General features: G+C 48.1%; 2 protein-coding genes across 4 annotated transcripts; one reads left to right on the top strand and one right to left on the bottom strand.

The window, feature by feature from the left end:
* Positions 1-210: 210 nt before the first annotated feature.
* On the top strand, positions 211-14,923 carry VCP (valosin containing protein). Of its 3 annotated transcripts, none has more exons than XM_070595648.1 (17): positions 211-589; positions 4,031-4,142; positions 4,329-4,501; positions 5,616-5,758; positions 6,449-6,579; positions 7,117-7,248; positions 8,280-8,382; positions 9,037-9,170; positions 9,251-9,386; positions 9,743-9,855; positions 10,481-10,645; positions 10,735-10,857; positions 11,127-11,339; positions 11,537-11,845; positions 12,125-12,274; positions 13,948-14,102; positions 14,257-14,923. In XM_070595648.1, the coding sequence occupies exons 1-17, from the start codon at positions 573-575 to the stop codon at positions 14,360-14,362; spliced, it is 2,415 nt and encodes an 804-aa protein (XP_070451749.1). In that variant the 5' UTR covers positions 211-572; the 3' UTR covers positions 14,363-14,923. The 3 variants fall into 3 exon arrangements, with proteins under 3 accessions (XP_070451749.1, XP_070451751.1, XP_070451750.1); XM_070595650.1 differs by having other exon boundaries at positions 270-589; positions 4,229-4,501; XM_070595649.1 differs by lacking the exon at positions 211-589 and adding an exon at positions 788-1,052.
* A 5,984-nt stretch (positions 14,924-20,907) lies between these two features.
* On the bottom strand, positions 20,908-25,063 carry SPATA31G1 (SPATA31 subfamily G member 1). Its single transcript, XM_008508521.2, has 2 exons — positions 24,805-25,063; positions 20,908-24,401 (listed from the first exon to the last, which is right to left on the bottom strand). The coding sequence occupies exons 1-2, from the start codon at positions 25,033-25,035 to the stop codon at positions 21,000-21,002; spliced, it is 3,633 nt and encodes a 1,210-aa protein (XP_008506743.1). The 5' UTR covers positions 25,036-25,063; the 3' UTR covers positions 20,908-20,999.
* Between the last annotated feature and the right edge of the window lie 434 nt (positions 25,064-25,497).

Raw genomic sequence — 25,497 nt, 5'->3', positions numbered from 1 at the left:
CTCGAGCCAAGTGGGAGAGTCCACCTCCCAGGGATTAAAGGCTCTCCTTTCGCCCGTCGCTCTCGCCCTATTCCTCTCGTTGATTGGTCGAGAATCCTAATCCGTGGAGGAAGCGCAGCGTTGCGGCCAATTGACGTGGCGTTACTAGGCATGTGGCATCCCTGAGGCGGGAGCCCGGCCACAAGCGAGTTCCCTGATTGGCTCTGGTCCGCGGGTTGCTGGGGAGAGGCGCGGGGAGGCGGGCGGGAGTCCCGGGGCAGGCGCTGATTGGCTGAGGTGAGAGCCCCTCTCCTTCCGATGATTCGGCTCTTCTCGGCTCAGTCTCAGCGGAGCGTCTACTGCCGTCGTCGTAGTCGTTGCTGCCGCTGCCCCCTCGCGGATCAGAGCCAGCGCCGCCCGCCCGCCCGCCGCCCCAGTGCAGCCGAGAGGAAGCGAGAGGGAGGCCGCTGCGGGCTCGTCGCTGCTGCTCGCCCCCGCCCGGGAGAGCCGAGCCCGGCCCAGTCGGCCGCCTGCCGCCCTTCCTAGCCGTTACTCTCGGGCCGCCCCAGCCGCCGGCCGGAGAGGCGCGCGCCATGGCCTCGGGAGCCGAGTGAGTGCGCGCCGCCGCGGCGCGCCGGGAGGTGGAGGCCGGGCGGGCGGGAGGCGAGGAAGGGGCGAGCGGGGCCGGGCGGCTGCGCGCCCGCGCGCCCCCTAGGCGGGCTTCGCCCGGCCCGGGCGGATCGTGCTGTGTCATGCAGGCCGCTCGGGCCGCTCGGCCCCGGGAACGGCCGTCCGGCCCGGCCGGGACGGCCGCCCGCTGGGCAGGCGCGGGGCCCCGCGGGTCGAGACGCCGCCCGCGACCCGGCCTGCCGCCGCTGAAGGCCTCTGGTCCCGGCGAGCAGGCCCCGGCCCGACGCCGACCGGGCCCGGTGGGCGTGGACTCGGGGCCACGTGAAGGCCGGAGAGGCCGGACACCGAGGCAGAGGCCCAGGCGGGGAGGCCCGCGAGCCCGGGAGAGTCACGACGGCCCCCGCGGAGCGGCCGGCCTGCCCTGGTGGCGTCCTCGAGCGGAGGTGGGGGCTGTTGGGGAGAGGCCGCCTGCTTTCGCTGTGGCCTTCCTGCTGCTCTGGGCCTGTCGTTCTCCCCACGACACAGCTTTACTCAGTTTCCCTTGGTGTTATGAAATGGGGGCAGGGAGAACAGAACTTGTCTTCTCTCTACTATTTTAGGTTCCTGCTAAAAGTTCGAATCTCGGTTCATATTTTGAGGGCCTTCCTAGATTTCAGTCTTCGTGGAGTGAAGGTTAAAGTTGCCCTGTGTCTTCAGACACACATGCTCCTTTCCCCAAGCTACTGTGTTGAGAAATCCTCGGCTTCCCACCCTTCGGGAAAGCATACGATAAAACCTGGTCTCCTTTGCCCATTGAATTTAGAATCAAGAGCTTGAGACTGAAAAGGAAAAAAACTCTTCTATGCAAATCACCTTCTTGACTCGAGGAGAGTTTAGTTTTTTGAAGTGTGTTCCTTTTTTTCAAGTTTCTGAATCAAGATGAAGTATTACTTAGGTGCCTATTTAAAAGGACTACTTATTGAAGTTTAAAATATTCTCTTAGATTATCCTGTCAGTCTTTTGTTTTTAAGATTCAAAATAAAAATCCAAAATTCTTGGAATCTGGTACCATAGATGGTTTCTAATCTCTAAGTCATCTTGATGACTCCTAACTCCAAGTCCCCTGTGGCCCACTGGGGTTCTGGAAAGGGTCTGACTCATGCAGAAGACAATGGAGGATGTCCTCAAAGACCCTCCAGGACTGCTGTTGGTCCGTAATCAGGCTGAATTCTCTCTTTTAGAGGTGCCTTCCCTCGATCTCAGTAGACGTGGGATTAAAAGTTTTTAAGGGAAGAGCATACCACTCATCTCTAGTGCCAGGGTCAGGAGTGGTAGGCAGATTGGAGGTCTTTCCTAGAAGATAGCTTAAATTCCTAGAATTGGGGTTAAAATACAAACTATGATGACGAGAGGCATGTGGCATTTTATTTTTGTTTAGCCTCAGTCCTATAGATCAAATGGGAAGATGGGCAGCTCTTGGAGGGTATTTTGTTGTGTGTGGGAGAGGGAGAATTGATGGCTTTAAATTGCCGGCAGCTTCACCTTGACCACACTTGCCCTCCAGGGTGTTAATAAGTGTGGGAAGACTGCTTTCCCTGCAGCATTGCCCCCAGAGTGCCACACTTTTGGGTTGGGGGAGGCAAGTTTAAAGTGAGCAAACTCCACTCTTGGAAACTAGTTTAAAGGCCATGATTAAAGATGCAGCTTATGTGAGAGGATCAGCAGAAAACTTAAACCTTGTTAGATGAGTGGGATTCATATTTCTATTGTGTATATCAGGACCAAAAGATGTAAAAACTCCGTAACTTCCTTGCTCATATTCTAGAGCACAGGCTTCCCTTTCTCTTGCAAGTTGTGAAGATATCTCCAATAGGAATACTGTTTTGTTTTGTTGACTGAGGTATCCCCAGATCCTAGAACAGTGCCTGGTGTATAACAAACATAAACTCATTATTTGTGGAGTGAAGAAATAATTCATGAAAAAGATCCTTTTTTATTTAATTCTTTGCTTCCTCCGTTGTCTGGGCCTCCCTATTTTGGTTAATTCTCATGTATTCCTGAACCTTACTAAGAGGAGGTACCTCTTCAAAGGGAGAGCCCACTGTGTCTAGTTAGCGAAGGCTGGAAATGAGCTAGGTAAGAAATTAGTGTTGGGTGAATGATCTTAGCTTCTAGGAAATGATAGAAACTGTTTGGATAGTTTAAACTGAATTTAGATTCATGCAACCTTGATTTGGGTGAGAAGGATTTGGATTTGCCCCATGTCTCAGCATTTCTTGGTTTTGACTATTTGAACCAACTTCATGGAGTTGTGTGCCTTTGCGGAGATTACTGTGAAGCTCCTTTTAAGCTTGAGCTTCTTTCTGAAGGTTCCAGATCTGTTAGTGTTTTTTTTTTCCTTCAAATCTGATGGTCTGTGTGTTTGACATTCCTGTGGTACATAGAATGCTCTGGCATTCAGCAGGTTTAGCCAGTAAGGAGGGTAGTGCTAATGCTTCTGCGTCATTGTCCCCAGGCTTCCTTGGTGGGACTTGGGGCCTCCCTGAGCCCTATGGGAAGTTGTCATGCTCACTTGATTCTGCAAGAGGTTAGCAAAGAAAGAGCTTGTGCTTTATTTTGCAGTGCTAATCATAGTGACCATTAATACCATGTACCAGGCATTGTGTTGAACATTTTGCATTCATTATCTCACTTAAGACGTGATCCTCTGAGATAGGTACTACTGTATTTCTCATTTTACAGATGGAGACATCAGCTTCTGGAGAGGTTAAAACTTACCCAAGATAGGGGCTGGCCCCGTGGCCAAGTGGTTAAGTTTGCGCGCTCCGCTGCAGGCGGCCCAGTGTTTGGTTGGTTCGAATCCTGGGCGCGGACATGGCACTGCTCATCAGACCACGCTGAGGCAGCGTCCCACATGCCACAACTAGAAGAACCCACAACGAAGAATACACAACTATGTACCGGGGGGCATTGGGGAGAAAAAGGAAAAAAATAAATAAATAAAATCTTTAAAAAAAAAAAACAAAAAACTTACCCAAGATTACAGTTGAGCACTGGCAGGTTTGGAATTCAGCCTTAGCAGGACCGAATACAGAGTCCCTTCTCTTAATCAGTATTCTCTGTGGTCTAAACTATTTTCACTTTTCTAATTGCCACTTTGGCCTCCACTTCTATTTTGTCTTCTTAGGCCATCGTTTCCTGACCCTAGAGCAAAATCACTTGGGGCTTTATAGCTAGGATACCAGTGCTCAGAACGCCAAGAGCTGCTAGAATGGGAATTGTAATATGTGCTAGGACCTTGGCTGAATTTCCCTCATCTGAGCTCTCTGATGTAGAGATGACTTCATTTATCCACTATTTCTCTCCGAAGTATGAGCTTTAGAAACTACTGGGGACTGGGACTAGAGTATGTATTGGGACTGACTTCATTTTCTCTTTCTAGTTCAAAAGGTGATGACTTATCAACAGCCATTCTCAAACAGAAGAACCGCCCCAATCGGTTAATTGTTGATGAAGCCATCAATGAGGACAACAGTGTGGTGTCCTTGTCCCAGGTAAGTTGGGTCCACAGTCCAGTCTTTCCTATTTCGTTTAACCTGAGGGCTTTTCCCAGGTTTCTTTTCTCATTTTTTTTTTGCAGTGACCACAGATAGACTGGGGTTTACTGGGAGTCCCAACCTCCAGGGCTGCTGCTTACTCCCTGGCCCAGTGACCCAAAGGCCTTAACCTTCTTTCCTCAGCCCAAGATGGATGAGCTGCAGTTGTTCCGAGGTGATACAGTGTTGCTGAAAGGAAAGAAGAGGCGGGAAGCTGTGTGCATTGTGCTTTCTGATGACACGTGTTCTGACGAGAAGATTCGAATGAATAGAGTTGTTCGGAATAACCTTCGCGTACACCTAGGGGATGTCATCAGGTGTGTGTGGGGTTTTTGGCCCCTTAGGGATGGGAGGCCAGCGACAGCCTGCATTACAGGCAGGACCCCAACGAAGGCCTTGGCAGCTGGAGATATTGGAAGCCTTCTAGCCATGGGAAGATTTATGTTTCAGGGTTGTCTTTAGGTTTTGGTTCTACTTCCTTGGGACTGAAAATCTGCCTCTGCGTGACCCTTGGGACAAGTTGGCGTTTCTGTGACTTTCTTGATGCCTTTATTTTTTCTACCAGAGATATAATTTGTCACACCATAGACCCTGGTTTAGGATACCATTTCAGGGCATGTGTTTGCCAGATAACTTCACTATTGTTTGGGATTAATGGCTTGTGTTGGGGTTGGAATGAGGCAGGAGTGTGGGCATAGAAGGTGGACTCCTAGCAGGTCTTTTTAAGGATCCAAGTTAATCCAGGAGAGAGGTGTAGTTTGAGCCAGACCCAGGATAGCTCCAGTCTGGGTGACTTGGGACTTCAGTTTAGCCAAGAGACTCTCCTATCTTGGTGTCATCTCTAGCCACTGCTACCCAACCACCTGTCACCTGGCCAGGAATATCTCAGGCTTCTGATTCTTTTTTATGGATTTTAGGTTCCATGTAGCTTTTCTTCTGGAGGTGCTTAGTCACTTTCTCAAGGTGCTTTGACCACCTGGCTGAGATTATTTTTTCACTTCTATTTCTCTGATCCTGACACTTGTCAGACTAAGGCCTCCCTTTGTAATATTGGGTCACCAATATTAGCCAAAATGGGTCATCCTTGGATTTCTCTCACTGAAGACGCTCTCTCCCATGTCGTCTTTGTGGGAATTCCAGATGTGGGGGTCTTTCTTTGGGCTCACTAATTAGGCGTGGGTAGCCCCAGCAGCTTCTTCTGTTCACTACTGCTACTACCACGCCCTGAGTATGACCTGTTTTTTGTTTTAGTTCTGTTTGGCTGTTCCTTTGCCCTCACTCCCACCCTGCCCTTCTGCCTCTCTTCACCTAAAGCCATCCCTGCCTTTTTTCTTTCGCTCGCCATCAGCTCTCTGTGCCAGGCCCTTTCGGACACCCAGTGCTTGGGGCTGCAGTGTGGTTGGTAACGTGGAGTCTGCTTGTCATCCTCAGCATCCAGCCATGCCCCGATGTGAAGTACGGCAAACGTATCCATGTGCTGCCCATCGATGACACGGTGGAAGGCATCACTGGCAATCTCTTTGAGGTATACCTTAAGCCGTACTTCCTGGAAGCTTATCGACCCATCCGGAAAGGTGAGAGAGAATTCTAGGGACTGAGATTAAGGATGGTTGCTTGTAGGGGTACTTGGGAGTAAACTTTGAAACGTTTTTGTTTCTTTCTCATGTATGTGTGCATACACATGCATTCTGCACACATGCTCATGTGTACTCTCTCCTTTCCCATTCCTCCCCCACACACTGTTCCCCCATTCCCACTTCCTGCTCCAGTAGAGTAAGCTATTTTCTCTTGTGTCTCTGAAGGAGGTGGTGGGCCATTTTGGCTGTGTTTCAGTCCCAAGTGTATTTAATATTTAGCACAGCTCTACTGTTGGTGTTGGTTGTGAAAGCTTGGTTTACCTATACCCCAGAAGTCAAAAACCTTATGGACTTCTGGCACATCAGGTTTTGCTCACTATCCTCTTGAGTGGCAGAGGGACTCGTCACAGTCTAGCTTTCTCCTCTTACCTAATGGCCTGACAAGGGGTGCCATGTCCACACCCAGGATCCGAACTGGCGAAACCCTGGGCCACCGCAGTGGAGCGCGCAAACTTAACCACTTGGCTACGGAGCCGGCCCCTTACCTAATTCTTAATAGCATGGTGGGAAGGAGAAAGGGCAATGTTTAGTGAACTTGGCATTCTAGACCCTATGTTCTGATGAGGAATTCTTATGTGGTCTGGTAGTTGACACCTTTAACTGCTCTCGTGCTGATTGCTCTCACAGGAGACATTTTCCTTGTCCGGGGTGGAATGAGAGCTGTAGAATTCAAAGTAGTGGAGACAGATCCCAGCCCTTACTGCATTGTTGCTCCAGACACGGTGATCCACTGTGAAGGGGAGCCTATCAAACGAGAGGTGAGTTCTCTCCCTGATCCTGATTACTCCCTGTCTCTGATTACGCAGTGGGGCAGTCATGTGGTAGCTATCAAGACTGAGTGTTTTCTGGCCCTAAACTTCTTTCCAGAGGTGGGAAACCTCCTAGCTATTCCTTTCTGGGCCTAGGGGTTTCTTAGAAGTATCTGATACCAGTAATTTTAAAAATCTAGATTGAACCCAAAGGATCTAAGTGGTTGGAATAATTTTTGGAGAAGTGATGCTGGCGATGGCACCCAGACTTCTGCCTGTTTCCCAGAGTTTCAAGCCTCAGGTCTTAGAGGGGGATCCCTTCTCGGTAAGACTAAGGACAGTGTGAGAGAGAAAGGTTATGCTAGAAATCTTTGCTTTGAAACTTTTAGAGTTGTTCTTAGAGGCAGGATCCTTTTAGAGGAGCATCTCCTCATACAGCAGATTTCTCTACAACATATTGTGAAAAGATTTGGAGAAACTCAACTTTTGCTGATAGTTTTGCTGATACTCCTGCCTTCTCCTTTTCTTTATCTCCTTCATATTCAGGATGAGGAAGAATCCTTGAATGAAGTAGGCTATGATGACATTGGTGGCTGCAGGAAACAGCTAGCTCAGATAAAGGAGATGGTGGAGCTGCCCTTGAGACATCCTGCCCTTTTTAAGGCAATTGGCGTAAAGGTGAGCATCCTGGGCTGTGGGATGTAGTGTAGGGTGATAATTAATGAGTATTGGGTGTCTAATCCCCAGACCTGTTTTCATACTATGTTTCATTGTTGCCTTGGCTTAGAGAGGCAGTAATGCCCTCTTTGTGTTTATAGAGGGCTGTAAGTTCATTAAAGCTACTAATGGATTGGAACAAAGCAGGCCAGTTAAGTTCTCTGTCACATATCTTTTTTGTTAAAACCTTTTAAAAATGTAAAAACCGTTATCATCTCATGGACCTGATAAAAACAAATCTCACATTGTTTGCTGCCTTGTTCCAGAACAATGCTGCCCAATAGAAGTAGAAGTTGAATTTGCAGAGTGTAAAGGGTCCCGAGTCCAAAACATTTGAGAACTGTTGGTCTAGAATGTAATTTCCCAGCCATTTCCATATGATGAGACATGCTGAAGGTGAAGTTATCACCCCTTTCCCTAGTATGCGCCATGCAAATAATTTTATCTTCTATGTGGGCCCTTCTCATGTGCTGCTTGTGGATGAGGCCACAGAAAAGACAGCTTCAAAGAGGAAAACTTGTGGTTGGCGGTAAGGAAAAGCATTCCAACACGATAATAAATCCTGGAGGGTTGTGATTACCGGACTGAGTGAACCTCTGGCACACTCCTAAATGGCTAAGCTAGTCCTTGGCCCTTGTCTGTCTAAAGTCAAGCCCTTGGCCTAATGGTCTCTTGCTTTTCCCTCATCTTTAGGATCTTCAGACTCACACTAGAGTTTCTTAGGCTGATTTTTCTGCCCTTATTCTCCTATGCAGGTTGCAATCATAAGCGTTGTCAGCTTTCTAGCAGTATTTTCTTTCCTGATAAGAGGAGTATGGTGTGAAATAAACTGTCTTCCTAGCAGCTACTGCTGAGGGCTCACTCTTACTGGTGTCAGGGTTGAGGTCTGATTCTTTCTCTAGGTAGAGCCCTAGGGAAGCCATTTTAGGGTGGATGAGATTAGGAGAAGGTAAGAGTATGAACCTAATCACGTCCTCTTTACTGTTCCTCAGCCTCCTCGGGGAATCCTGCTCTATGGACCTCCTGGAACTGGGAAGACCCTGATTGCTAGAGCTGTAGCAAATGAGACTGGAGCCTTCTTCTTCTTGATCAATGGTAGGAGACTTGGTTCACCTTATGTTTGGCTGGATCCAACACTGACCTTAGCATGATCCAGTCTCATGAGTTGGAGAACCCATTGACACATTTATTTGCACATATGCCCTCATGTAAACTTGAGCATCTTTCATCTGTTGGGGTACATTACAGATAGATAAGCAGCAAGGGGAAGTTACTCTACTCTGGTACCCCCTGATCTGTGCCCCTTGAGAAAGATTGGTGGACAGGCTGAAGACATTTAGGGGGAGCAAGTGAGAATGAGAACTCAAAAAATCTATGCTCATTTATTTGAGAGCGTTTGGGGGAAGATTGGCTGCGATCAGCTGGCTCTTTGAGAATGATATTTAGCTGGTAGAATCCAGCTGGTGTGTTGTTTCTCCTGTTCTGGCCAGAGGTCCCAGAGCATCTGCTGTCATTTTCACACTTTCAGCTCTTCTATGAGATAAGTGTACTGAGTCTCTTGGCTTCTCCCCAGCCTGGCCTGGTGGCTGTCCTGGGATAGTGGCGAGTTGAGACTATGAGAAAGTTGGTAGAGGTTACCACATTTTCACCCAGGACTTGTCTCTGGGTTGGGCAAACAAGATATTTGATTTCTTTTGGGATTGAGGAAGGATGGAGTTTGTCATTGCCTCCATTCTATATGCTTTTTAGGTCCTGAGATCATGAGCAAGTTGGCTGGTGAGTCTGAGAGCAACCTTCGTAAAGCCTTTGAGGAAGCAGAGAAGAATGCTCCTGCTATCATCTTCATTGATGAGCTGGATGCCATCGCTCCCAAGAGAGAGAAAGTAGGAACTTAGCCGAGGGGAGATAGTAGGGGGTTGAAAGGTCCTGACTTCACTTCTGACCAGACATCCTGTCCTGACAGACCCATGGGGAGGTAGAGCGGCGTATTGTATCACAGTTGTTGACCCTTATGGATGGCCTAAAGCAAAGAGCACATGTGATTGTCATGGCAGCAACCAACAGACCCAACAGCATTGACCCAGCCCTACGACGTTTTGGTAAGGATCCCAAATTTCTTTCAACCCTGTCCTTGCTTATAAGGAGATAATGGCTCTACTGGGCTGTATTTCTTTGATCCCGTATCTGTCCTTCTTTGAAGTCATCTACTTCTGAGGATTTCTTGAACCTGTTTGCAGTGATAGGGCCTAGGGGTCCTTTCACTTATCCCATGTCCTGTCTAGGGTGACCAGCCATCCTGGTTTGCCTTAGACTGAGGGGTTTCCCAGGACATAGAGTTTTCATTGCTAACCAGGACAGTCCTGGGCAAACTGTGATGATTGGTCACTTAAGGCCTGTCCCTTCTTCCCTCTTGACCAGAAATGAGCCCTCTCTGTTTTCACACACTGTCCCACAGGTCGCTTTGACAGGGAGGTTGATATTGGAATCCCTGATGCTACAGGACGCTTGGAAATTCTTCAGATCCACACCAAGAACATGAAGCTGGCAGATGATGTGGACCTGGAACAGGTGGGGTGGTGATGAGGGCTGGCCAGGAGTTAGGATATCTGTTTCCAGGCAGTTGAAGAGACTGGCTAGGGACATAAGCTTAAGATACGAGGAGATGGATTTTTTTTTTTTTAAGATTTTATTTTTTCCTTTTTCTCCCCAAAGCCCCCCAGTTCATAATTGTATATTCTTCCTTGTGGGTCCTCCTAGTTGTGGCATGTGAGACACTGCCTCAGCGTGGTTTAATGAGCAGTGCCATGTCTGTGCCCAGGATTCGAACCAACGAAACACCAGGCCGCCTGCAGCGGAGCACGCAAACTTAACCACTCGGCCACGGGGCCAGCCCCCGAGGAGATTGATTTTGATTCCTGGGCAAGGGAAGGGAAATGATCTGAGATTGAATCCCGGAAACTGGATTTGGCATGTTTCTCAGTTGACACTATGTTAGAGTAAACCAGAATTTTGGGGGCAGCTTTATTGCCAGGCCCCAAGTCCAGGTTTGAATACTTAAAACACAGCCAGTGAAAGGGAAATGGGAGAACCCAGAGATAGGAGTCGGGGGAAGGGGCCAGGATTCTGTTGTCTCTGAGCTTCCTAAGGCAGCTTGTGTTAGAGATGAGATAGTAAGTAGATCTTCTCTCTGCAGGTAGCCAATGAGACTCATGGGCATGTGGGCGCTGACTTAGCAGCCCTGTGCTCGGAGGCTGCTCTGCAGGCCATCCGCAAGAAGATGGACCTCATTGACCTGGAGGATGAGACCATCGATGCTGAGGTCATGAACTCCCTGGCGGTTACTATGGATGACTTCCGGGTGAGAACTGCACCTCCATCTCAGGTATACACACATGCACTTTGACCTCTCCCCTGGCAAGTCTCATCCCATTTTTCTTCCTTTTTTAGTGGGCCCTGAGCCAGAGCAACCCATCAGCACTGCGGGAAACTGTGGTGGAGGTGCCACAGGTGACCTGGGAGGACATTGGGGGCCTGGAGGATGTCAAACGTGAGCTTCAGGAGCTGGTCCAGGTAGGGTAGCTTGGTCCAGGGTAAGTCACTGCCTCAGTACATTGTAATTGAACTGAGTGGTCTTGGGGGTGTTGGCACATTAATTGCAGGAATTGTGAGAGCATAATTCAGGAGGCTGGTATTCTCAGGTTGGAGGTGCTAAGGAGCCTGCTTCTAGGGAACCTGGGTCTTCCACCGTGGAGTGGTGGGGTAGGGGGGAATGCTTCTGTTTCGTTAGGTTTCTTTCACACTATGCCGGATCCTGGAGCCCTCTTTCCTTTTCCTCTTAGTATCCTGTAGAGCACCCAGACAAATTCCTGAAGTTCGGCATGACACCCTCCAAGGGGGTATTGTTCTATGGACCTCCGGGCTGTGGGAAAACCTTGCTGGCCAAAGCCATCGCTAATGAGTGCCAGGCCAACTTCATCTCTATCAAGGGTCCTGAGCTGCTCACCATGTGGTTTGGAGAGTCTGAGGCCAATGTCAGGGAAATCTTTGACAAGGTGAGCTACACGTGGCTGGGCTATCTATTCACTTGCTTGGGGGTAAGGTAGGGATAGAGGTTGTTTCTTTGGGGGGTTAGGACCATCTCGTTCTGGCAGCTCAGCTGTGGCAGTGAAGGTCACTTTATTTTCTTTTCCCACTCAGGTCTGAGAGACCCACTTGTGCTAATGCTTGAGTCCCCCTGTCCTTCCCACAGGCCCGCCAAGCTGCCCCTTGTGTACTATTCTTTGATGAGCTGGATTCGATTGCCAAGGCCCGTGGTGGTAACATTGGAGATGGTGGTGGGGCTGCTGACCGAGTCATCAACCAGATCCTGACAGAAATGGATGGCATGTCCACAAAAAAGAATGTGTTTATCATTGGTGCTACCAACCGGCCTGACATCATCGATCCTGCCATCCTGCGACCTGGCCGCCTTGATCAGCTCATTTACATTCCGCTTCCTGATGAGAAGTCCCGAGTTGCCATCCTCAAGGCCAACCTGCGCAAGTCCCCGGTTGCCAAGGCAGGTGCAAGGTCATGGGCCAGTGGGGGACCTTTTTGAGTCCTTAGGCTAGTGTGGAGTGTTCTTTGGTTCCTGGACAAGATTCCATTAGGGATTTCTGGAGTTAGGGTGTAAAGGAAGTTGGAAGATTTGAGGGTATTAGGATAATCTAGAGTCAGAGATAAAATAAGGTGCCAAAAATGGGACAAACTAGAATTGGGAGTGCTTGGGTGGCTCGAGATCAGTGTATCACAGGGGAGGAGAGGCTAAATGCTCAGGTAGCTCTGTTGCTGCTTTTAGGACGTGGATTTGGAATTTCTTGCGAAGATGACTAATGGCTTCTCAGGAGCTGACCTGACAGAGATTTGCCAGCGTGCTTGCAAGCTGGCCATCCGTGAATCTATTGAGAGTGAGATCAGGCGAGAACGGGAGAGGCAGACCAATGCCATGGTGAGTAGGCACTCTTTCCCCAAATGTGCCAGTCATGGGGAGCCAGGGGACAGTTTCTACCATGCATGGAGTTAAGAGTATAAAGTTTTTGAAAGATAATCTGACTGAGATGTTTAGCAGGGCCTCAAAGAGAAAGAATGCTGGGGTTCACCCCTTTGGTCTGGAATTAGAAAGGCTGAGAAGAGATGGCCAGGCTAATGCTCAGTCTGAACTGGGCTGGGCTCCATGAGGGAAATCAAGCTGCGATTGTATAGATAAACAAACAGAACAGGGCTTAGAACCTGCCAAGTAACGCCTCAAGTTAAATGCAAAATCATGTGTGTGTGTAGATAGGTACTCTGTATCATCTTACTTCTTTCTCACCATGTCATGGCATAATGTTAGAGACTTAATGAATGAATGGAGGGAGTCTGTGACATCTCTTCTCCCTTTCATAAAAGTCTAGAAACTACTGATAAATGAATCCTAGGGAGCAATGTCATGGAACTCACAGCAATTGGAGTGGCTTCTTAGTGGAGGAGACAGGGTTTGACCTGGGCTATGAAGGGAGGGTAGGATTCTTTCTTTTTTTTTTTTTTTTTGAGGGGGTGGATTGGGCCTGAGCTAACATCTCCTGCCAATGCTCCTCCTTTTCCCTGAGGAAGACTGTCCCTGAGCTAACATCTGTGCCAGTCTTCCTCTGTTTTGTATTGTATGTGGGATGCCGCCTCAGCATGGCTTGATGTATGGTGCAGGTCTGTGCCATGGTTCTGAACTGGCAAACCCCGGGCTGCCAAAGCGGAGTGCACGGAACTTAACCACTACACCACTGGGCTGGCTTCCAAGAGTAGAATTTTGACAGAAGAGCCCAAATAAGCTACTTGAAAAGTAGGATTGCAGGAATTGGGGAAAACCTGGTTAGATTTAAGAGGGTATATGTTACTGGAAGTGAGGCCACTAGGTAAAGTGTCATTCAGATGTGGTAAGCACTGAGAGCCATTGACATTTCTTTTTAAAATTTAGGTGTATTGGGGCCAGCCCGGTGGCGCAGCAGTTAAGTTCTCATGCTTTGCTTCCGTGGCCTGGAGTTTGCGGATTCAGATCCCAGGCCTGGACCTTTGAGCTCATCAGGCCATGCTGTGGCAGGCATCCCATATAAAATGGAGGAAGAAGGGCACAGATGTTAGCTCAGGGCCAGTCTTAGTCAGCAAAAAGAGGAGGATTGGTGGTGGACGTTAGCTCAGGCTAATCTTCCTCAAACAAACAAAATGTAGGTGTATTGAGGTATAATTTACATATAGTAAAATTCACCATTTTTGAGTGTACTATTTCCATGGTTTTTTGACAAATGTGTTTAAGTTTTGTAATTGCTACCATAGTTGAGATACAGAAATTTCTGTCATCCCAAAAAGTTCCCTCATGCTACTTTAGTCAGCTTCTTTTTACCACCCTGAGCCCCTGGCAACCACTGATATAATTTCTGTCCCTACAGTTTTGCCTTTTCCAGAATGCATTGACAGGTTTTCAGCAGGGCAGTGACTCGATTTTAGGAAGATTGGCCTGGAGACTTAAATTGGATTGGAGAGGCAGGGAGACCAATAAGCTACTGCAATAATGGGGGGCAGGGAGGCCAGAGAAGGAATCCAGGCTGGGCCTTAACCAGCCCTGGTGGTCTGTGTTTACCAACTCCGCAGGAGGTGGAAGAGGATGATCCAGTGCCTGAGATCCGCCGAGATCACTTTGAGGAAGCCATGCGCTTTGCCCGTCGATCTGTCAGTGACAATGACATCCGGAAATACGAGATGTTTGCTCAGACCCTTCAGCAGAGTCGGGGCTTTGGCAGCTTCAGGTAAGCAGGTTGCAGTGGGCAGTGCTTAGGTTGTCTTGGGGAACTGTACAGCCAAGGTAGTGGGAGTCCTAAGGAGGCTAGAAGGGTTAGTTGTGAAAATTCTACACAGGCCCTGTCCTAACCCTCTTTTTTGGCTCTGCTCTTGTGCACACAGATTCCCTTCAGGAAACCAAGGTGGAGCTGGCCCCAGTCAGGGCAGTGGAGGTGGCACAGGTGGCAGTGTGTACACGGAAGACAATGACGATGACCTGTATGGCTAAGTGGTGGTGGCCAGCGTGCAACAAGCTGGCCTGGCTGGACCTTGTTCCCTGAGGGTGGGGGCGCCCGCCCAGGAGGGACCAGGGGTGCGCCCATGGCCTGCTCCATTTCTTAGTCTGAACAGTTCAGCTACAGTCAGACTCTGGACAAGGGGCTTTCTGTTGAAAAAAAACAAAACGTAACAAAAGTGATAAAAATAAAAGTGATTTTCATTTGGGAGGCGGAGAGTGAATTACCAACAGGGAATTGGGCCTTGGGCCTACACCATTTCTGTTGTAGTTTGGGACAGTGCAGGGACCTGTGTGGGTGTGAACCGAGGCACTGTCGCCACTCCCCACAGTAAAGCATCTGCACGTCACTCAATGCTGCCCAAGCCCTCCCTTCTTCCCCCTACCCAACCTAGGAAGGAGGGTGAAGGGCCACAGTTGCTGGGTGTTTATATAGAGAATAGGTTGATTTTACTTTACATGCTTTTCGGTTAATGTTGGAAAACTAATCACAAGCAGTTTCTAAACCAAAAATGACATGTTGTAAAAGGACAATAAACATTGGGTCAAAATGGAGCCTGTGTCCTGGCCCCTGTGCCTGCTTCTTTTCATGGGAAGGGCCTTGGGCTACCCCTCACTGCCAAGGCATGTTTCCACATGTGAAATCTTGGAAGCAAGATTGCGCTGTCTTCCTTTCCTGATTAACATCGGTGTGATACTGCTGCCTCGCCCCGTGTCTGCAGTGTCACTGGATGGGACTGCAGCGGAGGGGGAGCAGCCTGATGGAGCTCCAGATGTGGAGAATGTGACATCCTACACCTGTGTTTGATGTGGATGGTAAGGCTAGGCCTGCAGAGCCCTCTTTTCCTGAGCAAGGACTAGATTGGAGTGCCCTCCAAAAATCTTAGGGTTGCAGAAAGATAAAATCTTTGTCTGGAGGTGAATGTTCTTTCGCTGCATCTAAAAATCCTAAACGTTCATGCTGTGGTTGAGGATCACTTATCATTATGTCCACCTTTCCTTTATGTAATTTGTATTATAAAAAAAAATAGCTTTTTTCTGATATAAAATTCTAGTATTGGATGTGTTTTTTTCTTAAACTAAACATCCTCCCCTGCTCACAGTTTTACAGATGATTGCTTGTGTAGTTTTTTCCAGGTATAAAGTATCCTCTTCATTCAGCAGGTGCCAGCATACTCACTTATTGATGCTGGAATCAGTACCATGATGCCCTGCCCTAAAGGAGGAGTATGGTGCAGAGAAAATAATCTACTGAGTCAAATTTGTATTGGTCGTTCTAGTACTTAGATCAGGCTCTCGTCTGGTCTGTGTAGATAATCTACAAGCACACAAGATTCTTGGCTGATTAAACTGGGGCATCTCGAACTCATGTCCTATGAAATAAATTGTTTTGCACTTTGGGGATTTGAATTGACTGTCACTTGTTTTCCATGAGACTTCCTCCGCCAGATTCTGTCTTTGATCCTCCTTTGGTTCTCCCACCATATGGGTATCCTGGTGGCTTAGCCTTCAGTCTTCTTCCCACTCTGAACCTTATCACTTTGCCTCATCACTCTGGGTTGGCACCGTAACCTCTATGAGGACCAAAGACAAGGTCTTTTGGGGAAGGACGTTCGGTACCTCTGCATCAAGTTATGGGAACAGAACAGAAGGTAAGTGGTATTTTCCCACGAAGTTTGTCTCTAGGGAATACAGTTGGAGCTCTATAGATTCTTTAGGAAAAACCAAGAGCAGACTTAGGGATTTGATTCTGGTTCTAGCACTTGTGCTTAAAGTGGTGTAGCTTCGAACAAGGCGGTTAGCTCTCTTGGGGCCTCTAGATTGTTAATCTGAAGAAAAGATTGGCACTGCTTTTTTTTTTTTTAAAGATTTTATTTTTCCTTTTTCTCCCCAAAGCCCCCCACTACATGGTTGTATCTTTTAGTTGTGAGTTCTTCTAGTTGTGGCATGTGGGACGCCGCCTCAGCATGGCCTGCTGAGTGGTGCCATGTCCTCGCCCAGGATCCGAACCCGCGAAACCCCGGGCTGCCGCAGTGGAGCATGTGAACTTAACCACTTGGCCACGGGGCTGGCCCCAGCAGTGCTTTGTAAATGCTATAGAAAGTGGTGTGGGACTGTTTGTTGTCAGCTTACACCTGCAGAAGCCTGCTTACTTAAACCAAGAGGCAAGTTGTATAGGCAGTTTTTTTCCCCCACACTGTTCCCAGAAAGAAATTGGAATGTAATCTTACTGTAGCTAATCACTTCTTCCCATAGGATAAGTGCTACAATTAGAAGATGGGTTTCTAACCAGTAATATGGCATCAAATAGATCACAGAGGGCCAACAGTATACCACAGAGGCAAAAGCAGAAATGGAACTATACACCTAACGTCTTGAGATATATTTGGATTCAAGATACTGATCCTACAAGTTGTCCTGAGAGTCTAATGGTCACACAGTGTCCACAAGGAACACAGGTCTGCCACTTGTTAATTTGGCCAAACTGTGGCAAATGTTAAGTGTTCTTTTTCCTCTTACCCAGTCCTATAACCTACTGAGGACTTAAAAAGACTTAATAATAGAGGACTTGGATTTTTCATAAAGTTATCCAGAGACGCAAGACTCATTAAATGTCCGTGTGTCAAGTAGAAATTCAGAATTGCAGTAAGAGACTTTCCTGGGGGATAGGTGGGGAGAGGGAAAGTACCTTCAGTTACATTCTTGGCCAGCAGGTGGTGAGTTTTGGACTCAGACCCTATAGACAGGTTTGGACTAAAGCTTTGGAACAGAACAGTGACATTAGTGAGAGGAGGCAGAGGAACAGCATGTACCTTCTGACTGGTGGTTTTTCTCAACCAGATACACAGAGTAGAGGCAGTGTTGTAGAATGGAAAGAGCACTGGATTGGGAGTGTGGACTTGACCTCAGAGAACCTCACTTTCTTTGAAGGGCTTGATAGCACCCATTTCCTGATAGTATGGCTATCAGCAAGACACAGATTGTTTGTTATGGGGCTGCAAGGAAGGGGAAACCATACGGAGACAGAATCAGAGAAGGCTCTGCAGGTAGTCTGAGCTGGGCGTTAAAGGAGGGTGGGAGACTTGACATGGCGAAGTGCAGGAGAGCAGATTGAGCAAAAGGCACAGAGACTAGATAATACAGAGCATGTTTAAGAAACATCAGGTTGGGGCTGGCCCAAAGGCTGAGTGGTTAAAGTTCCATGCGCCCCACTTTGGTGGTCCTGGGTTTGCGGGTTAGGATCCCGAGTGCAGACCTACACCACTCAGCCATGCTGTGGCAGTGACCCACATACAAAGTAGAGGAGGATTGGCACAGATGTTAGCTCAGGGCTAATCTTACTCAAGCCAAAAAAGGATTGGCAACGGATGTTAGCTGAGAGCGAATCTTGCTCACCGTTAAAAAAAAAAGCAGCATCAGGTTGACTAGCAAGGGAGTCCTGGAGTGAATTTGAAGAGATCAAACCACATTGTGAAGAACCTCAAATGTCAGGAGTGAACTTTGTTCTAAAGGTGTTGTGGGTCCTCGAAGATTTAGGCAGGGAAGGGGCAGATTTCAGTGCTAGACAATGCACTTTTGTGTGTGTGTATAGGAAAGCAATTCACCCAGCAATTTGCAAGTGTACAGTACAATATTGTCAACCACATGTGCATCGTTGTGCATGGACAATTCACTTATAAACATTTTAGTTTTATAGAAGCAGTAACGTGCATTGTAGAAATTTAGAAAAATAGAAAATTTTAAAAGTAATAGTCCCAATAACCAGAGATCATATCTTAATAACTTTAGTTCCTATTTTTCTGATTGTTTTTCTGTGCATGTGTGTGAACGTGTGTTTATACATGTGGTATTTTTAAATCAGAATGAGAGCGTACTGCTTTTTGTCAATAATCTCCACTTTTCCCTTTTCATTTAATCTAATATTCGTACCATATTCAGAGTTTCCCAAGTGACTCGAAAATGTCTTTCACAACTGTTTTGACCAAACTAACGGTCTAGTCTAGGAGCACAGGTTGCATCTGTTATGTTCCTTTAATCCAACTTTTATGACACTTTTTGAAGAGATTGGGTTATGAGAATTGTAGCCATGTGAAGGTTGGATTAGAAGGAATACAGGGCTGGGCTGGCCCTGTGGCCAAGTGGTTAAATTCACGCGCTCTGCTGCAGGCGGCCCAGAGTTTCGCCGGTTCGAATCCTGGGTGTGGACATGGCACTGCTCATCAAACCACGCTGAGGCAGCGTCCCACATGCTACAACTAGAAGGACCCACAACGAAGAATATACAACTATGTACCGGGGGGCTTTGGGGAGAAAAAGGAAAAAAAATCTTTAAAAAAAAAGGAATATAGGGTAACCAATTTGGCGAGAAATGATGACTGAACTAAGATAGTGATGGCAGAGGTGGAGAGGTGAAGATGGATTTGAAATACATTTCATAGGTATAATTGACAGGGTTATAATTGATGATGGATTAGATTGGGGAGTGAAGAGGAGTCAGGAATGATAGGCTTCTGGCTTGGTATTGGGGTGGATATGATACCCTTCAATAGGAATGGGCACATGGGAGGAAAAGGTTAAAGGGAAAGTTTGGACAAGTTGAATACGAGATGATGTCTAGCAGACTGTTGGATAAGTGGATCTGAGACCTAGGGATGCTTAATAAATGACCCATGCTTTGAAATATGGCACTTAATGGAATTGGATTCAAGACTTTTTTTTTTTTGAGGAAGATTAGCCCTGAGCTAACATCTGCTGCCAATCCTCCTCTTTTTGCTGCGGAAGACTGGCCCTGAGCTAACATCCATGCCCATCTTCCTCTACTTTTTTTTTTTTTTTTTTTTTAAATTGTTTCAAACTTTTTTTTTTTTTTTTTTTTAAGATTTTATTTTATTTTTTTTCTTTTTCTCCCCAAAGCCCTCCGGTACATAGTTGTGTATTCTTCGTTGTGGGTCCTTCTAGTTGTGGTATGTGGGACGCTGCCTCAGCGTGGTCTGATGAGCAGTGCCATGTCCGCGCCCAGGATTCGAACCAACGAAACACTGGGCCGCCTGCAGCGGAGCGCGCGAACTTAACCACTCGGCCACGGGGCCAGCCCATCTTCCTCTACTTTATATGTGGGACGCCTATCACAGCATGGCTTGACAAGCGGTGCCATGTCCGCACCCGGGATCCGAACTGGTGAGCCCCAGGCCACTGAAGTGGAATGTGCGCACTTAACTGCTGCACCACCGGCCCGGCCCCAAGAAATTTTTTTTTTTAATGGTATTGGTAAAATTGGACATCTACTTTGGGGGGGAAGTTAGATTCTCACCTCATACCATACTCAAAAGTTAGATTAACAATCTAAACATAAATATATAAAACTGTGAAAGGTGCTAGGAGAAAGTGTTTTATGGTTTCCATAAAGGAAAATGTTGGTAGATTTAATTACATAAAATTTTAAACTTTGATACAGTAAAAGTCACCTTAAAATTAGGAAATAAACTACAGATTGGGAGAAAATATTTGCATCATACATAATAGGTCGAGTTGTATTTGTGGTAAGCAGGATAATGCTTTCCCCAAAAGGTGTTCACATGGTAATCACTGGAACCTGTGGATATGTTATTTTATATGGCAAAGGGGAGTTAAAGTTGCTAACCAACTGACTTTAAGATAGGAAGAGTATCTTGGATTATCCAAAGTAATTACAAGTGTCCTTAAAAGTGGAAGAGAGAGGTGAAAAAGAGAATGATGTGATGTGAAACTTGCCTTGCCTTTGCTAGCTTGGAAGATGGACCAAGAAGGCCAGTAGCCAAGGAATGTAAGCAGCCTCTCGAAGGCAGGAAAAACAAGGAATGAGTCTGTCCAGTGCCTACAGAAAGGAATGCAGCCCTGCCAACCTCTTGATTTTAGCCCAGTGAGAAATATGTCAGACTGCTGACAAAATAAATTTGTGTTTTCTGGTAATTTGTTATGGCAGCAGTAGAAAACTAATATCATATCCAACAAATAGTACAGTAGCAAAATGGGTAAAGGATATGAACAGGCAATTATAGAAGAAGAAATCCAGATGGCCACTGAACATATGAAAAGACACTTGTTTTTGTGCCCTTGGGGATGGATGAGCTGACCCAGGGAGAGGAAGAAGCAAAGGGCTGAGAAGAAATGGCCAGAGAGAGATGTAGAGAACTTGTGGGTCAAGTGGGTGAAGAAGGGGACCATATTTAGGACCAGACAGCTGCCTAGACCCAGACCCCTTGTGTTTATGTGAATGGATGTATTTTTCTTCTGTTCACTTGCTGTAAAGTTTTTCTCAAGGGCAGCATTGGACTATTGGACTGTGCTCCCCTGGCCTTACAGCCTCACCCTGTAGAGTAGGGATGTGTGGACTCGAGGTTGATCATCTGTGAAGCGCTTGAACAGAGAGTTAAGCCTGCAGAATCCTGAGGTCTGTACTTCTGGGACTTGATCCTGAGGGGATATGGCTGTAGCCGAAGTTAATAGAGAACTTACATTTCCAGCACCCCAGACTCCAAAGAAGACATGAGTGGGATGTGTCTAATTCACCTAGTTTATTAGGATTTCTGCTGCTTGTTTCTCCACCCCTTGACTCGTTTGGCTTCAGGTCTTGGGGTACTTGGTGCCAGTATTACCAGCCTTTCTTCTGCTGACTGGATGTGATGGGCAGGGGTCCATGGGTACCCAGAAACTTGGCTAACACCTTTTGGAGACCCCTAGAAAGGGGAGCCTGAGGTGTGGGAGAGGACAGATCCTTCTCCATGTGGGCCCAAGGGCAGTGCTTACAGTGCTGAGGGTTCAGGATGTCACCAGCTCCCAGCCCTGGCCCTCGTTGACCCTGGGGACCGACAGCCTTGGAGTGAGACTGCTGGAGGAGAGCAGTGTGTCGAGAGCTCTGGTCCCTGTGCTGAGATCTTTGGGAAAGTCTGCTTACAGAAGCCTCTGCTAATCTGGCCTGGGCTGGGTGGCTCTTCCCTGTAACTGTAGATGACCCCAGTCTTGCATCCCCTCCTCTGTGGCCTCCTGCTTTGGGTTTCCTGGGGCTGTCTCTCTTTTTGGCTGAAGATGGGGCTGAAGCCTTGTCCTGTCTCTTGCCTGAGGCTGGAACCTCAGGGTTTGAGGGCTGTTTCAGGCCTAGGCAGTTCTCACCAGGCTCCATATGAACACATGGCCCCTGGGATGAGACCTGGGCCACCATCTTCGCCTTCATTCTTTCCTCTCTCTGAGACCCTTGTGCTGCCCTGCCAGATCCTTGTAGCTGAGAATGGGAAGAGGAATGGGAATGATAACAGTGGGAGACCTGGACAGGCTGAGTTACTGTGCTCTGAACTTTAGGGGCATGGCAGCTTGAAGAGTGAGGGCACAGCTGGGGAGGATTCCTGCCTTCCTGTGGGGGGCAGGAAGAGAGTCTGCATGTGCCTAAAGTTGTGGAACTCAAGGCACAGGAGCTGCCAAATGATTGACTTGGGTCAGGGGATCTGGAAGCAAGGCTCTGTTGCAGTTTCTTCAGTCTGAGTTCCAACTCTTTACTCCAGTGCCAGGCCTGGATCCCAGAGAGGGAGGGCACCTCTGGGACAGCCTCTCCCCGGGAGGATGGAGTCTCTGCCTTAGCCCCTAACTGCTCTCCCTTCAGTAGGCCAGTCTTGTTGGGCTCAATCTTCAGAGCTTCAGCTAGGGTGAGAGGCCAGGGTATTGGCTGCAGGGGATCCACTGCTGGAGGGCTGGATTCTTGAGGGATCCCTCTTTGTTGCACATTTCTCCACATGAACTCAAAGTCAATGTATGGATCTGGTAGAGGAGGAGGGAGTGAGCTGGGGTTTGGGGCTGGGAGCTCAGTGGCCCAGCGTTTCTCTCTCTGCTCTGCTGCTTCCTCCTCAGGCTTACAGTTGGGTTGGTCTCCAAGAGGCTCACTTATGTGAGACTTTGACATAGAGTTTGGGGGTGGACTGGGGCCCCACAATGGGGACACAGGAACACAATAGATTTCCTTTTGCTTCATATCCTTTCCAGCAGGCACAGAGTCAGACAGGACTCCCAAGGGACTAGCTCCATCTGGGTCTTGGGGTAAGCTGCAAGCTGAGAGCTCAGAGACCCAGGATTTCTTTCTCTGTTGTATGTCCCTACATCTAGCCTCAGAATCAAACAGGACCCCCACGGGGTTAACTCCGAGAGGCTCCAGTACAAGAGCTGAGGGTGGGCTGAGGGTCAGAGATGAAGGCTCAGAAGCCCAGGAATTCCTGGAATGCTCCACGTCCTTCCCTGCAGCTTCTGATTTAGTGGGGCCTCCCACAGGATTGACTCTGTGGGGTTCTAGAATGGGAGCTAGAGATGGGCTGTGGGCAAGGGATAGAGACTCAGAGGTCCAGAGGTTCTCTCTCTGTCCCATGGTCTCCCACAAAGCTTTAGACTCAGACAAGACTCCCTGTGGGACCATTCCTAGGGACTCCAGCAGAGAGGCCAAGGGAAGTCTGGGAGATGATACTGGGTCTGCAGAGACCCAAAGATTTTCTCTATTCTGCATGCCCTTGCATGGAATTTCAGATCCTTCTGGGACACATGCAGGTCTGGTTCCACAGAGCCCTGGGTTGAGGTCCAAGGCTAGGGGAACAGAGACCCAAGGGTTTCCTGAATTTTCTCTTTGTTCCCACTGGGGCTTGTATCCAGATGGATCTCCCAGCAGACTGCCTACTTGGAATTCTGGCAGGGGGCCTGAGGGAGGGTAGAGGGCTGGCAGTGGAGACCCAGAGGCTTGAGGGTTCTCTCTGTGCCCCGTGGTTCCCCAGAAATCCTTAGGTGCAGAAGGTCCTCCTTCAGGGCTGACTTTCTGGGGTTCTGACAGAGAATTTGGGAGTTGGCAGGGAGCTGGCATTGGGGGCTCAAATGCTTGAGGACTCTCTTTATGTCCTCTGGTTCCCCAATGAGTCTTATATTCTTGAGGCTCTGTCATGAGGTCTACAGATTGGCAAGGGACCAGCACTGGAGGCTCAGAGATCTGAGGATTCTCTTTCTGCTTCCTGGTTTCCCACAGGGCCTTAGATCCAGTCAGGTCTCCTTTAGGGCAGACTCCCTGGAGTTCTGGCAGGGAGGCTGGTATTGGACTGGGAGCTAGCATTGCTGGCTCAGAGGCTTTGGGGGCCTCAAAACTAGTCATAACTCCCAGAAGGCTAGAGGGATACAGCAGAGAGGCAGAGAGTGAATCTAGAATGTGTTGTTGGAGGCTGGAATCCCATGACACCTTCCACCAGACCTCAGATGAAGGGAAGAACTTGGAGGGTCTGGTTATCTGGAGTTTAGGCTGTGGGTGCAGGGCTTGATCCTCAGAGACCCAAGGGACTTCTCTCTGCCGTGTAAGCTGCTGTGTATGTGCCTCAGTGCAACATAGGACTCCCTTATGGTCCATGGGAAAGGACTTAAGATGGAGGGATAGTGATGGGAGAGGAGGGGAAGATGGAAGGGGAAGTTGCCGAGGATCAGGGGCCATTCCTTCCAGATCTTTCATAGTCTGGACTTCATGGGTAGGAAGCTGGGTTGGGGAGCAATACTGGGCAAGCAACAGGTTGGACCTAGGCAGGAAGGCAAGTTTGTTGAAGAAAACAGAAGGACCAACAGACAACTTCAGGGGAGAGGGGCCACCTGAGCTCAGGAAGATGGCCTCTAAAGACTCGCTGTGCAGAGAGGGGAGACCCCAGAAGACCTGGCTTTTCCTCTGCTGTAGACGACTGCCTGATGCTGTCTTGTGCCTCACGGGCAGGTTGGTCAGGATCTGAAAGGTGGGGAAGGATGTGGAAGGGGTTGGGGTCTGCATGAGTACTTGCTCTGCTGTCCCTATGGCCTTCTGGAGGCCCTCAGAACCACAAGATGGCTGGAATGGGGCTGTGGTGGCTTGCTTTTCAATAGGAGCTTCTTTGGGAAGAGAACATGGCTTCAGTGGATCCAGAGATTCTTCCTCTTCATCTTCCTCTTCCTCCTCCTCCTCTGACTTCTGCTTCCACAGGTGATCAAGGAAAGCCACATGGTACAGAAGCAGTAGGCCCTAAGGAGTGGAGAAAGATACCATCAGGTGTCTTTTTGATGCCTGAAGGCTTTTCAGAGACACAAAGAGTGTTATGAAGCCCTCAGGCTCTGTTCCATATCCAGACTGAACAGTTACTCACCTGGCCCCACATCTGTGGTCAATAGTCACTTACCCATCCGGTGTTAATGGCTAGTATGCATCTACATTTGGAGATCAGCATTCCCTTACATAACTCTACATCTGGGGTTAGTGATCACTCACCTGGCTTCAAATCTAGTGTCAGTGGTTACTCACCCAGCCTCACATTTAAGGCTTATTTATAGTAACTCACTTGGGCCCACATCCATGGCAATGATTCCTCATCTGAACTCACTTGTGCTGTCAATAGTCATTTATCTAGCTGCACATCCACGTCACCCACCTTGCCTTGCATCTTGTTCCCAGAGTACCAGAGCTGAAGCTGTTGCCACCTTCCAAACTGCCACCACCTCCGGATCTGCCAAACCGTGAACAAGAATAGTATCACCAGATTCCCTGGACTCTGGAGGCAGCTGCTGCCACAGTGTCTGCAGGTCAGGACATGGATCAGCTGGTCCCAGAGAAGTCCCCTGTCCCCCTCAGCTCCAAGCAGGCCCACTAGCAGCCATTCCATTTTCCTCAGCCTAGCGGCAGTTTACCCTGAGGTCATCACTGCATCACAGAACAAAGAACTCCCATTCCCCACCTGCCTAACAGCCATCTCCCTGAATTTAGGGCCAAAAAATTGCCTCTACCAGACAACTCACACTTCATACAGCAAAACCTGCGTGATTCCCTTTTGTCTTGATTGCCAAGGTCAGAATTATTTTCAGGCATTGTGGTTAAGGACATGGATTTTAGCATCAAACTGACTTATTCAAATCCTAGTTCTGCCACTTCTGACTTGTGAAATCTCAGTCAAACTACTTAATCATTCAGTGCCTCTGTTTTCTCATCTGTAAAATGGGGATGATATTATTACTTACCACATAGGATTGTTTGAAAATTAAATGAATAAATTTATATTCTTAGAATAGTATATAGTGTATACTATATTAAAAATTTATTTCTTTTAAGGTTCCTGATTACAAGCTTC

The sequence above is a fragment of the Equus przewalskii genome, chromosome 26 (assembly GCF_037783145.1).
Source record: "Equus przewalskii isolate Varuska chromosome 26, EquPr2, whole genome shotgun sequence".
NCBI lineage: Eukaryota > Metazoa > Chordata > Mammalia > Perissodactyla > Equidae > Equus > Equus przewalskii.
Note: the sequence above shows the minus strand (reverse complement) of the source record. Positions and strands in the feature narration are given on the sequence as shown.